This window comes from Dermacentor andersoni, chromosome 3, assembly GCF_023375885.2.
Source record: "Dermacentor andersoni chromosome 3, qqDerAnde1_hic_scaffold, whole genome shotgun sequence".
Classification (NCBI taxonomy): Eukaryota; Metazoa; Arthropoda; class Arachnida; order Ixodida; family Ixodidae; genus Dermacentor; species Dermacentor andersoni.
This window is the reverse complement of record NC_092816.1, coordinates 88945900-88959171: the sequence shown is the minus strand read 5'-3', so window position 1 is coordinate 88959171 and position 13272 is coordinate 88945900. Positions and strand designations below refer to the sequence as shown.

At 48.3% G+C, this 13272-nt stretch overlaps 1 protein-coding gene across 1 annotated transcript; it reads left to right on the top strand.

Annotated features, from left to right (window-relative positions):
- Positions 1-11264: 11264 nt before the first annotated feature.
- Positions 11265-13079, top strand: LOC140216378 (uncharacterized). Its single transcript, XM_072286733.1, has 2 exons — positions 11265-11632; positions 11757-13079. Exons 1-2 carry the CDS (start codon positions 11492-11494, stop codon positions 12213-12215), a joined length of 600 nt encoding a protein of 199 aa, XP_072142834.1. The 5' UTR covers positions 11265-11491; the 3' UTR covers positions 12216-13079.
- The last annotated feature ends 193 nt before the right edge of the window (positions 13080-13272 follow it).

The following is a 13272-nucleotide window of genomic DNA, read 5'->3' as shown; positions in this document are numbered from 1 at the left end:
CAAGGATCCCTTATAAATTTATCCGATGCTGAGCGGAATCGAACCAACGTCACAAGGCTTCCTCAAGACAGCAACACGACGCACTAGCAGGCTGTGCCACAAATGCCCTGGGCACGTGTCTATTTTTCGACAAACGCCTTTCAGGCCAACGCTTTAGCGAGCTGCGCCTGTATTGCACTAGTTATGTGCAGCTGTTCAATGAATCTCTCACCAACTTGAGTTTCTGAGGATCTGCCACTGAGTGTGCGGCAAGCGAGGGAATAATTACTAGCGTTCGCAGGCACCGGCGCGCCACGCTACTCGTCTCGGAGGCCACGCGCTAACATCGCGGCAGTGCCACTAGTGGGCGCAACGTGTCTAGAAAGAAACGCGAGAGAGAAGCCTGACTGCCGCATGGCGCGTTTCTCTGCGTTCGCACGCACTGGCGGGCCGTGAATTTCGGAGGCCACACGCAGGCTTCGCGGCGGCGGCACTAGATGGCGCTTAGTATTCTTGGGAAAGCGCGAAAGAGCAGTTCCACTACAGTACAAACCTCGTTTCGACGATGGCAATCCATTGTGTCGCTATATTGATTCAGTGCTAACGCACTATAGAATCTATTTCCACCACCGTTTATGCGCGATTGCAAGCCTAACATTATTCCATAGCTTTAGGAACGAATGTAAGAAGGAAGCATCTGCTTTATATTGAAAACTGTCCATTTTTGTCTTTGTTTCTGCACATAACTAAAGAATGCACAGTGCTCAGCAATTGAAACGCGATACTGAAAGTGCGTAACTGCTGACACTTTTTGTGCCACTGGCAGGCGCTTGGAACACTGGGCTGATGCATTTTGTATTGCATGAATGCAGGAGCCTTTGTGATGCGCTGTGACTGCATTCGCCCCTTAGCGATAACCCAGCGCTCACCGGTGACACAAAAAGTGCAGGCAGGCACGCAATTATGGTACAAAACGTCGTGGTCGTTTTAAGGATAATAAAGACAAATATTTGCATTCGTATTTATTTATTTATTTATTTATTTATTTATTTATTTGAATACCCTAAGGGCGCCGTTAGGGCATTACATAGGTGGGGGAAAGGGGGGGGGAGGTCAAGTGTTACCCAAAGGGCACCGTTAGGGCGTTAGATAGGGAAAGGGGGAAGGGGAGGTCACGTATACGATATAAATGATAAAATAAAATACATCGGATACAATAAAATTTATCCACGCCGTTTCCCGAAAATGTGCGCTCAGGTATTCGCAAACCTAAACAGAGTAAAAGAACTTGATCTCGTAAACCCCATACAGAAAAGAATATGGCTACACCCATGGTTTGGCGGATCACAATTATTTCGCTGTTGTTTCACACGCTGTCAGTTACGCTCAGCACACATTCATTGTATACGAAAGGCTTTCTCCTGTCTTACCTTGACCACAATTGCTTTTTGTAAAAAGGTCTCTTTTATTCGGCTCCATAGTATCGGGTATCCGTGGTTACTATAGTAAAAAGGATTCGTTTCCATATTCACAACTCGTCAGAGGAAGCAAGGCTTTCAAACACGAATGTTTCTTACCTATACCTCCCAGCGGTTTGGCATGTCGTCGCCGTTGTATCCGCGGGGCACGTTGGTCGACGTGGACGCCGTAGTCGTCGCCGAGTAGAAGCTGCCGCGCTGTTGGGGATGTATGCGGGGTTTGGTGCGACTCGGTATACCGGACGCGTTGGCGCGTACTGCTGACAGCGCTTCTGGCAAGCTTCTGGCACTGCGCCTGTATATAGCTTGATATCTTAAAACAGTGCCAGGAGCGCTTTCGACGCGTCTACTGCCGAGTCGAGAGAAATCGTGGAAAGGTGGTAGCATCACCGAAGTTGATCAGTCGAGAATATCGCCCCTGAATAAAACTGATCTTCGCTTCGCGAGGTACGCGCCGTTGTAAGATAACTTAACGCCCTTAAAAGATGAATGAGTGTGTAAATCATTTCACGGTGCATCTTGGCTGAAGACCCTTACATGCTGCGCGCGCGTTGATTCTCGAAAACACGTTGCGTGTATGCGCCGTATATGTCTTGCTGTCTCATCAAAACTTCGCTCACACCGGCTCCCACAGTGCGTCGCATCTGCATTTTCTTCTTCTCGGAACAACGCATATGCGTTCTTCCTCCAATGCGCGCAGCCCCGCGTGCTGACGGCCAGCCTGCTGTTCGCCATCGCCTTCCTGGGCGACGAGACGACCGTGTTCCTGCGGCTGTCCCTGCACGCGCTGCGGCGCTACGCCCTGCGCATGCAGCCGCTCTTCCTCTACATGCACCTGCTGGTGTTCGCGCTCGGCCTGCTGCTGCCCAGCGCCCTGGTCGTGGTGTTCAGCACCGTGTTCATCGACCGGTTCGTCACCACCGTGCACAACGAGATCACCGCGGACCAGCGCAGCAGCGTGGTGCGCATCCAGACGGCCAGCTCGTCGCTCAACTACCTCGACGAAGGCCGGCGCCCCCGCTGGGCCGGCCTGGGTCGCAGGGGCAGCGCCCCGGGCCGGAGGCCCCGGAGCGTGTCCATGGTGAGCGAGATGACCCTCGCCAGCGACGCGTCCGCCAGCAGCTCCTTGGTCAGGCAGTACAGGTTGCACCCGCCGGCTCTGTTGCCCGAGCAGCCGACGGTCGCGACACCCAGCGGAGACGAGAAGGTACCTATACGGGGGGCAACCAGCGTTGCTTTATTTTTGTTTAACTTTGGCGCGTGTTTAAGAGCCGTACGCCTAGAGGAGCCACGGTGCCAAATTTTCCGCGCTTGAAATATGCACTGCACGTTAAATCGCGCGCGCCTCACAGAAAACTGGCAACGTTTGAGTGTAATTGGTGCGCAAAAAAAAAAAAAAAAAAAATTTTAACGAAGTTGAAGAGTACAGTTGTCTGGCTACACTGCGCTGTGACGAAATAAAGCGTTCTCCGGAAAACAGCTTCCTCAGAGTAACGGAAGTCGACTGACAAAGACGGCAAAAAATGTAACTTAGGAGTATACCGGGTGCCCCGCGTAACTTGAGCCAAACTTTAAACATATGAAAGTGCGACGTAGCTGGACAGAAACAAGGTAATGTTGTTAGCCGTAGCTTCGAAATACTCAGATTACTTATACCGTTCCGTCTAATTACATAATTAGTCTTACTTAGTTAATCAACTTCTCAAATATTATAATCAGATAACGTGGCAATGTGAGAAGTGTAGGGACTACACGAAAAGTTGCCGCGCGACTGGCCGCTCGAGGCACTTCGCGTGCGTTCGCGGACTTCTTTCACGCTCGAAAAAACATTTTTATGCAACACGTATAAACGCGATAGCTTTAAAGATCCCGTGCCGCAGAAATGTAGACGCAGCGTCCAGCGTCGGACGTCGCCTCGGCAGAAAGAATTTTGAGCAGAATCCGAACCACGCATACCCAACCACTTCTCTACCGCCAAATTTGCTCAGACCTTGTCTTTCATCTTTTACAAAGTTATTCCTGGGAGTTTTGAGAAGGGCAGCCCACAAGCAAATGTAATGTAAAAAAACACCGACAGCGCATGCCCTTTATGTCAGCTCTTCTCAGATTGAAATATTAAATGTGCGAAATAACAGGAGATCGACCCATGCAAGAGGCCGAGTTTCTACCAGAAAGCTCGCCTTCGTGCATAGCGTTTGCAGCGAGTGTTTCCCGGTAAACGTTACGGTTACATAAGCTGCAATAGCTGACAAGCAAGAAAAGCAGTAAGGGGTCTTTAAACGCTATCGCGTTCCACTCTGAAGAGAGGAAGCATCAGCTCGGGCCCAACTCCGACGCCGCCTATTCAAATACATGTAAAACGCAAAACCCTTTTTCTGCGATAACGCCTGGACCGATTTTAATGAAGTTTGTTCGATTTGAGAGAAAAAGTTAAATTCTAGTCACTGTTGGAAGCGGAATTTCGAACCTGAATTTTCTTGACAGAATTTTCAATAATTCGAAAGGTCGAAAAAAAAAAAAAAATAGAAGCACGAAGTTTACAAATTAACAGCTCTCCGTCAAAAACAGATATCGCGGTTCTGTGAACGGCACCCATTAGATCATTCAAAGCGGACAAATTCTTTATGCCAATTTATATATTGCGTGAATTTGTTACGTTGTGTACAAGGGTTCTGCAAAAGCTGTATTTACACATGACAATCTTTTTTTTTTTTAGATTCATGTGTAACATATCACTTTTGTCCGCTTGAGATGTACTATGAGCTGCAATTCACGGAATTGTGATGTCATTTTTGATTGCTGAGTTACGGAGGTGTAAACTTGATAGTTTCGTTTTCTGAAAATTTGCGAATCTTGCGAATGTTTAGGACAATTTTGACGACCTAAATAAAATATTCGAAACCAACAGTCACTAGACGTTCATCTTTTCTTTTAAATGCAAGAAACGTCGTCAAGTTTGGTGTAGCGGTTGCCGAGAAAAACGAATTCTCCTTTTGCATGTATTTGGATAAGAGCACTCGAGCTGAAGCTTCCTCTTAAGGCGAAGCCTGAGTGTCCTCCCAATTTCGACCAACAGAAAGCTGCATACCGGGAGTTTTTCACGTAGCCCTACAATTTTCTCATTGACACTTTTCGTCTAATCATAATATTCCAGAAGCTGATGAATAAATTAGGACTAATTACGTAACTAGGCGGAATGCAAAACGTAATCTGAATGTCTCCAAGCGACGGCAAACAACATCGCATCTGTCTAGCTATAGCTACGTGGCACATGCATATTTTTTTAAAACTTTAGCTCAAGTCACGTGAGACACGCCTTATATACAGCGTCGCCGACTGAAGTTAGAAGAACGCCGTCTCTGCGTTTACGGGACGCCGGCAAGCACGACGTCGCGTCGCGTATACCCGCGCAGAGAATACCTCGCAAGACCTCGTTCGGCACCTTCGAGCGGGCCGCGCGGCACGACCCGCAGTGGCCGCACCACCTCCCCGTGCGGCACATCCGCTCCTTCAGCGCGTGCCCCAAGCCCCCGTCGTCCATCCTGAAGCGCAGCCCCGCCGTGCCTCCGCCGACGCCCCTAGCGTCGGCGACCCCGTGCCCGCAGTCCTCGCCGTTGCCGTCGCCGTGCGCAGCCATCGCGGGCAAGGAGGACCGCAGGGCCGCTCTCTTCGCGGAGCCGCCCTCGACGTCACCGTCGGCACGGACACCGTCGCCCAGCAGCGACGACCTTTTGCAGGTATACCGAGACATAAGAGAGAGAGAGAGAGGCAGAGATGTGGGCGTAAGGAGTAATCGTGAATTTAGCGCCAAACAACGCGATCGCGAAGAGGGGAGGACATTGAGACGGGACGAGCGCTTCTTTCATTGTTGTTCGACACGCGCATCTACTAGCTCAGCAGCAAGTATACGGCGATATATAAAGAAGGACAACCAGACAGGTTAAAGTGGTACCGACATAATATTTTCGAGAACTTCCTGTTTTTTTTTTTTACAAGCGGAGCTTGTTTTTGTCTACCCTGAACGTTCGTATCTGTCCGCAAAAATCCGGCGGCTCATACCCACGTAAGCAAGCAATCAAAAATGAAATGGCCCATACGCCCGTAAAGCTTTAACGTGAAAATTGGCCGTTGAAGTTTCCGATGTTAATACATATGTGTTTCACTGACAACTCGTCTTCATTGATGTGGCCAGTATCCACACAATGCACATATCGTTAATAACAAGGGCACGTTCAAGTAAACACAAAGTTCATGGCAAAGGGGACGGTTAGGTATACAAAGGGACAAGCTTCGCTTATCATCCATCTTCACGGAATGGAAAGGCCGACCATGCTTTTGTGTTAGATGAAGGTCCTATGGGCCTCTAAACCCCAGAAAAAGGTAGTGGCAAACCTCTTAGCATCGTAAATATTTTTACGTAATAGCTTTCCTAGTGACACTTTCTGTTTCATTTGCCAGGAAGATTCTGTGTTGTGACGGCATGACGCAGTGCGTAGTAACGTGGGAGCGGGACATTACGACGTTCTGGACACTCGCTCGGTCGCCTCGTATGGCGTGAGGGCCCTATGTAGCAAAGTAGCGGTCGACCGAGAGGGCCAGAGTGAGTGTCAGAACGTTGCAGTGACCACGTGACCACAAACACAGTAAAAACAAAACTGAAACTGGCCGTGGAAAAGCTATTATATTGAATTATTTAGGGAGCTGTGAGGCATAATTGACAGTATTTTCTTTAGGGCTTAGAGGTTCCAGACTCTCACTTAGAGCAAGAAAAGGAACGCTAGGAAATATTATATCAGCGCCCTTTCAAGCAATGTAACGCCCAGTTAGCTGCTCTACTCGAAGGAAACGAGGAGAGGGGGGGGGGGGGGGGCAGGGATATAGCAAGGAGATAACCATAGCTAGTGTGCGCATACCTGCAAATGAATGTTCACTCGCATATGTAGCATATGTGCCCGTGCCAAAGCAGCTTTGCAGGAAAGACAGTTCACCATTTTGAGTATAAAGGCAAAGGACACGTGAGGAACGTAAAACTGACGCCGCGGTTCTTGTGTCATTCGCTTTACCTGCGCCGCTTCCTTCGTTTACGGCTTTTAAAGTGGGGCTAATATGCGTCTTTCTTATTTGTATTCCTAACTTCCTTTGCTTTTACTGCCATCTTTATTGAAAATCAGGTGTTAGTCGATAATGTATTGCGCGTGTTTGATCATTATTTCCATTGTACCTACGTTTCTAATTGACTGTCCTATTTTTTTGGCTGCTAATATCTGTATGTTCTTTGTAAACTCCGAAAGGACATGACCCCCAGAGAAAGTGAGTTTGGGACCTCGTTCTGTAATAACATATGTGAATTGACATCTTTGCATGAGGGAAGAAAAACTATGCAGATCCAAAGCTGTTTATTTCGTTCTTGTGACATTGGCGTTAAAGAAACTGGCGCGCGCGCATTTACACACGCACACACACACGCATATATATATATATATATGCTCTCACACAATCGTGCTACGCAATGTGACACACGCGGCGATGATAATTTCAATAGAGTTGGCGTTGGCTCGATAGAAGTATCCGTGCGATTGTGACGTGATGGTTAGTGTCGGGCTAATGTGCTGGTGAACAAAGCTGCGATCCCACTTTAGTTTTTTTTTCTACGGCGAAGCTGTTAGCCTCTAATTGCTCGGGGTTTTTCGTGGCCGCGTGCTCACACAGAAATGTGGATCGATCCAGGAGACAGTGCAAAGCATAGCGGGAAGCGCATAGTGTGATGCTTCTCCAAGAGGCATCACATAGCGCCATCAGGTGTCATGGAGGGAAAACACGGGGAAGGCGGGAGATGGAAATTCAAGACGATGAGCAAAACGAGAACAAGGTGAAAGCAGGAGCCAACGTTTCGACAAGTGGATTTGTCTTCAAGGCGACAGATGCTTTCCTCGCCACAGTATATATAGGTGGGGTCCTTCTAAAGGGGAGAGGACGTAAGGCGGGTGGGTGCGGCAACGAACGAAGGTGTGTTAGCGTGTCGTATTATATGAACACAACAATCAAACCCCGGCCCTCAGTCCCCAGCAGCTGCGAAGCAACTGACCACGGCGGCGGTCAGACCTGCGACGCTGCAGAGGGTGCTAAGAATCCCTGGCTCCGGACAGGCCGCCATTGGAATATGAACCTGGCAACGTTTAACGCTAGAACGTTATCTAGTGAGGCGAGTCTAGCAGTGCTATTGGAGGAATTAGAGGGCAGTAAATGGGATATAATAAGGCTCAGTGAAGTTAGGAGGCCAAAAGAAGCATATACAGTGCTAAAAAGCGGGCACGTCCTGTGCTACCGGGGCTTAGCAGAGAGACGAGAACTAGGAGTCGGATTCCTGATTAATAAGAACATAGCTGGTAACGTACAGGAATTCTATAGCATTAACGAGAGGGTGGCATGTCTTGTTGTGAAACTTAATAAGAGGTACAAAATGAAGGTTGTACAGGTCTACGCCCCTACATCTAGTCATGATGACCAGGAAGTCGAAAGCTTCTATGAAGACGTGGAATCGGCGATGGGTAAAGTCAAAACAAAATACAGTATACTGATGGGCGATTTCAATGCCAGGGTAGGCAAGAAGCAGGCCGGAGACAAGTCAGTGGGGGAATATGGCATAGGCTCTAGGAATAGCAGAGGAGAGTTATTAGTAGAGTTTGCAGAACAGAATAATATGCGGATAATGAATACCTTTTTCCGCAAGCGGGTTAGCCGAAAGTGGACGTGGAGGAGCCCGAATGGTGAGACTAGAAATGAAATCGACTTTATACTCTGCGCGAACCCTGGCATCATACAAGTTGTAGACGTGCTCGGCAAGGTGCGCTGCAGTGACCATAGGATGGTAAGAACTCGAATTAGCCTTGACTTGAGGAGGGAACGGAAGAAACTGGGACATAAGAAACCAATCAATGAGTTAGCGGTAAGAGGGAAACTAGAAGAATTCCGGATCAAGCTACAGAACAGGTATTCGGCTTTAACCCAGGAAGAGGACCATAGTGTTGAAGCAATGAACGACAATCTTATGGGCATCATTAAGGAGTGCGCAATAGAAGTCGGTGGTAACGCCGTTAAACAGGAAACCAGTAAGCTATCGCAGGAGACGAAAGATCTGATCAAGAAACGCCAATGTATGAAAGCCTTTAACCCTACAGCTAGAATAGAACTGGCAGAACTTTCTAAGTTAATCAACAAGCGTAAGACAGCGGACATAAGGAACTATAATATGGATAGAATTGAACAGGCTCTCAGGAACGGAGGAAGCCTAAAAGCAGTAAAGAAGAAACTAGGAATAGGCAAGAATCAGATGTGTGCGTTAAGAGACAAAGCCGGCAATATCGTTACTAATATGGATGAGATAGTTCAAGTGGCTGAAGGGTTTTATAGAGATTTATACAGTACCAGTAACACCCACGACGATAAGGTGAGAGGGAATAGTCTAGAGGAACTTGAAATCCCACAAGTAACACCGGAAGAGGTTAAGAACGCCTTGGGAGCTATGCAAAGGGGGAAGGCAGCTTGGGAGGATCAGGTAACAGCAGATTTGTTGAAGGATGGTGGGAACACTGTCCTAGAAAGGTTGGCCGCCCTATATACACAATGCCTCATGACCTCGAACGTACCGGAATCTTGGAAGAACGCTAACATAATCCTAATCCATAAGAAAGGGGACGCCAAAGACTTGAAAAATTATAGACCGATCAGCTTACTGTCCGTTGCCTACAAAGTATTTACTAAGGTAATCACAAATAGAATCAGGAATACCTTAGACTGCTGTCAACCAAAGGACCAGGCAGGATTCCGTAAAGGCTACTCAACAATAGACCATATTCACACTATCAATCAGGTGATAGAGAAATGTGCGGAATATAACCAACCCTTATATATAGCCTTCATTGATTACGAAAAAGCATTTGATTCAGTCGAAACCTCAGCAGTCATGAAGGCACTACGGAATCAGGGTGTAGATGAGCCATTTGTAAAGATACTGGAAGCTATCTATAGCGGTTCGACAGCCACCGTAATCCTCCACAAAGAAAGCAACAAAATCCCAATAAAGAAAGGCGTCAGACAGGGAGATACGATATCTCCAATGCTATTCACAGCATGTTTACAGGAGGTATTCAGAGACCTGGAGTGGGAAGAATTGGGGATAAAAGTTGATGGAGAATACCTTAGCAACTTGCGATTCGCTGATGATATTGCCTTGCTTAGTAACTCAGGAGACCAATTGCAATGCATGCTCACTGACCTGGAGAGGCAAAGCAGAAGGGTGGGTCTGAAAATTAATCTACAGAAAACTAAAGTAATGTTTAACAGTCTCGGAAGAGAACAGCAGTTTACGATAGGCAGCGAGGCACTGGAAGTGGTAAGGGAATACATCTACTTAGGGCAGGTAGTGACCACGGAACCGGATCATGAAACTGAAATAACCAGAAGAATAAGAATGGGCTGGGGTGCGTTTGGCAGGCATTCTCAAATCATGAACAGCAGGTTGCCACTATCCCTCAAGAGGAAAGTGTATAACAGCTGTGTCTTACCAGTACTCACCTACGGGGCAGAAACCTGGAGGCTTACGAAAAGGGTTCTGCTGAAATTGAGGACGACGCAACGAGCCATGGAAAGAAGAATGATAGGTGTAACGTTAAGGGATAAGAAAAGAGCAGATTGGGTGAAGGAACAAACGCGGGTAAATGACATCTTAGTTGAAATCAAGAAAAAGAAATGGGCATGGGCCGGACATGTAATGAGGAGGGAAGATAACCGATGGTCATTAAGGGTTACGGACTGGATTCCAAGGGAAGGGAAGCGTAGTAGGGGGCGGCAGAAAGTTAGGTGGGTGGATGACATTAAGACGTTTGCAGGGACAACATGGCCACAATTAGTACATGACCGGGGTAGTTGGAGAAGTATGGGAGAGGCCTTTGCCCTGCAGTGGGCGTAACTAGGCTAATGATGATGATGATGATGATGATGATTGAGAATAAAGGAGTGCTGTGCGCAAGGCCAGGGACCCGGCCGTCTGTCAATCACGTGTCAACGCCCGCTTGTCAGCCCGCGTGTCAACGACGTGCACAGCAGCCCTCTATTACCTGTTTCACTGGTGGTCGTAGGCTATCGTGTCTCTGAAAGAGATAATAGAAGGAGCGGCAGAAACGGGGGTTGTAAAGAAGAGAATAAAGAAAAGAAAAAAAGGAAAAAAGAGGAAAATACGGAAATGGTACAAATAAATAAAGGGGGAAAACGGAAAGAAGGGAAAAATGAGAAATAGAAGAGAAAAAATTGGCAGTGGCTTAGCTCGGCTATGCCAGGATATACGTAGCGAAAGCTAAGGCATAGAATGGTTAGCCTTGGTTAATCTTGATTGCAAGTCCAGGATAGCCTGGTTGTCTAGCTATGTTGCGGCGTTTAGCCAGTCGTTCGGCGCGCTGTTCGTCTCTTTCGTGGGCGATTCGTTTCCTCTTCATCTCGTTCCGATGTCGATTCCAGGCCTCCTCCTGCTTATCAGAATTGTCGCCGTCTATACTGACGCCTCAACTGTAGTTGCAGCGCACGCGAGCTCTCCCTTTCAATCCTCCGACACGTTATCAGGCATGCGACGCAGCTGGCAAAGCGAGCGGAGGCGGACGCAATGACGAGAAACGTGGCGTGACGTCATGTGCCTCCTCGGAGCACCGCCACGGCGAAATCGCAAGTTCGCGGCCAGTAAAGCTTTTGCTTTAAAAAAGGAAAAACACTAAGAAACCAAACTAAGCCAACCAGCTCATTCACTCCCGCTCTTGCAGGAAGGCCCCATCGACACCCCCGGTAGCCCTGGGTCGATCGTGTACACGCCACTGTCGTCCACGCTTTCCCCGCCGGTGACTCCGCCCAGGGCACCGCTTTGCAGTGTGGCGACTTCCCCGGAAGCGGTGCTGGACGCCTGCGGTGCCCACGAGTGCAACGCCACCGCGGCGGCGACGCCTTCGCGTCAGCAGAGCTGCACCGACGCGGCCGCGCTAGTGGCCGGAATGTCGTCGTCCAAGGGCTTAAAAGGACGCGGGGAGCGTTCGCCATCGCCGAGGAGGACCCGGGCGAAAATTGCCACCGCCAGGCGGAGCCAGGGTCAAGAACTTCCATCCCCGGAGAAGACGGCCGAGGACAACCGGGAGGTATGTCCAGTTTTACATAAATGTAAATGGCACGGTATAGAGCGTTTGTTTATATAGACTGTCGACTACGTCGCGCTTTTTTTTCTGCAACGGTTAGAGCAAAAATTTTCGCCCTTTGTTCCAGGCGCGAAACAGGCATCAAACGTTATCTGCCAGCAGCTTGCGACAGCCAGATCAACCAGCTCGAGAGACCCTCGAAATGAAGGCTGACGCCCGAACCAATTCACTGCGAACGCCAAAGCCGAATGTAAAGACGGTGCCCGACCCAAAGATTCAGCCCGAATTCGAGCCGGTGGCACCACCGAAATCTGTGGTGAAGCTCGACACGAAGTCGGAGGAGCCAAGGCCCGAGTGCAGACTGGACCAGGAACTGGAACCACGGGCGGTGGAAGTACGCGGGGTTCTCAAGAAGATCAATCCGTCCCTTCAGCCAAGCGCCGCAAGCCGGAGTGGCAGCGTCCCTTACGGAAGGTTGCTGTCGCCGTCCGAGAACGACAATAACGGTCACATAGCGCAGTGTCCGCTCCCAACGACAGGTGAGAAACGTTTCTGTCCCGTAGACCAGCATATTGTGATGACGTGATCTTCTTAGCTGACTTCACGCTGAGTTGGTGCATCTGGAATCGCGTGACGTTGTAACCACTTCCAGGGAGAAAAAGAAAGTAAGTTAGGTGACTTGGAGGTGTCCATGAACGTGAGAATGGCATCAAATGATACCTCTACATGCATGCATGCCGTGAACACGTATCAACTGCCAGCAGCTCACGGCGAAAGAGAGCTTCTTCCTTCAGGCACTCCATATTCTAACCCATAGCATCAAAAAATGCAGCACCTGTCAAACTTTTCGGGACATTTCGCGAGTGACACGATCAGATCAGTCATTCTAGGGTGCGCTGCAGTTTTATGTATCAACAGTACGGTATATAAGCCGCAGACTGATAGCAGAAAGCCTAACAAAGTCAACCGAATTTAGTATACCAAATTTACCTCGCTTGCAGAATTAGCCTGCAATAGTTAGCACATTAAACCGAGCTTATCAGCATGATACATATTTTAATACATATTGTTTTTCTTGTTATTTTTTCTTCTCGTTCTTTTTTTTCGTCACTGGCACGCGCGAAGCCATGGCTTCGCGCCATCGTTATAATCGATGATTTGGTGTAGCGGATGATATAAAACAAAGCTACACAGATCCAAATCACATTTTTTAAAGATATAAACTTAAAGCTAAGCTTTCGTGACCCGGTTAATGAAACGCTATAAGTTTGCGCCGTTCCTGCGTCCTTGGTGAAATCGAAACTGACGTGCGCGCCCGTGCTATAGCGCCGTCGTAATAGCAATGGGACCACTCTTATATCGCCTCGCATTTCTTCGTGTCTGGTTTAAATACATCGCGTTTCTTGGCCAATCGCCCCATTGTGGGTACGTGCCACAGTGTGGAGATCATCATCACACGACGGATCATCCAAGGACGTACGTATAGTTGGCGCTGGCACGAAAGAAGTATACTTGCGACTGTGGCCGAACGGTTACGAAAGATTTCAGAAACATTTGTTTTATTAAAGCGACTGCGCTCTTAGTGACGTATATTTGTTGCAATGAGGACATTAAGGTATCACTTGTTTTATAACTTAGTCATT

What these genes read in the sequence shown, in the direction of transcription:
- LOC140216378 (XM_072286733.1), top strand. Translation starts at nt 11,492, where the DNA reads ATGTCGTCGTCCAAGGGCTTAAAAGGACGCGGGGAGCGTTCGCCATCG. An exon ending in CGGCCGAGGACAACCGGGAG is followed by an intron (nt 11,633 to 11,756) that starts GTATGTCCAGTT and finishes CCTTTGTTCCAG; the next exon opens with GCGCGAAACAGGCATCAAAC.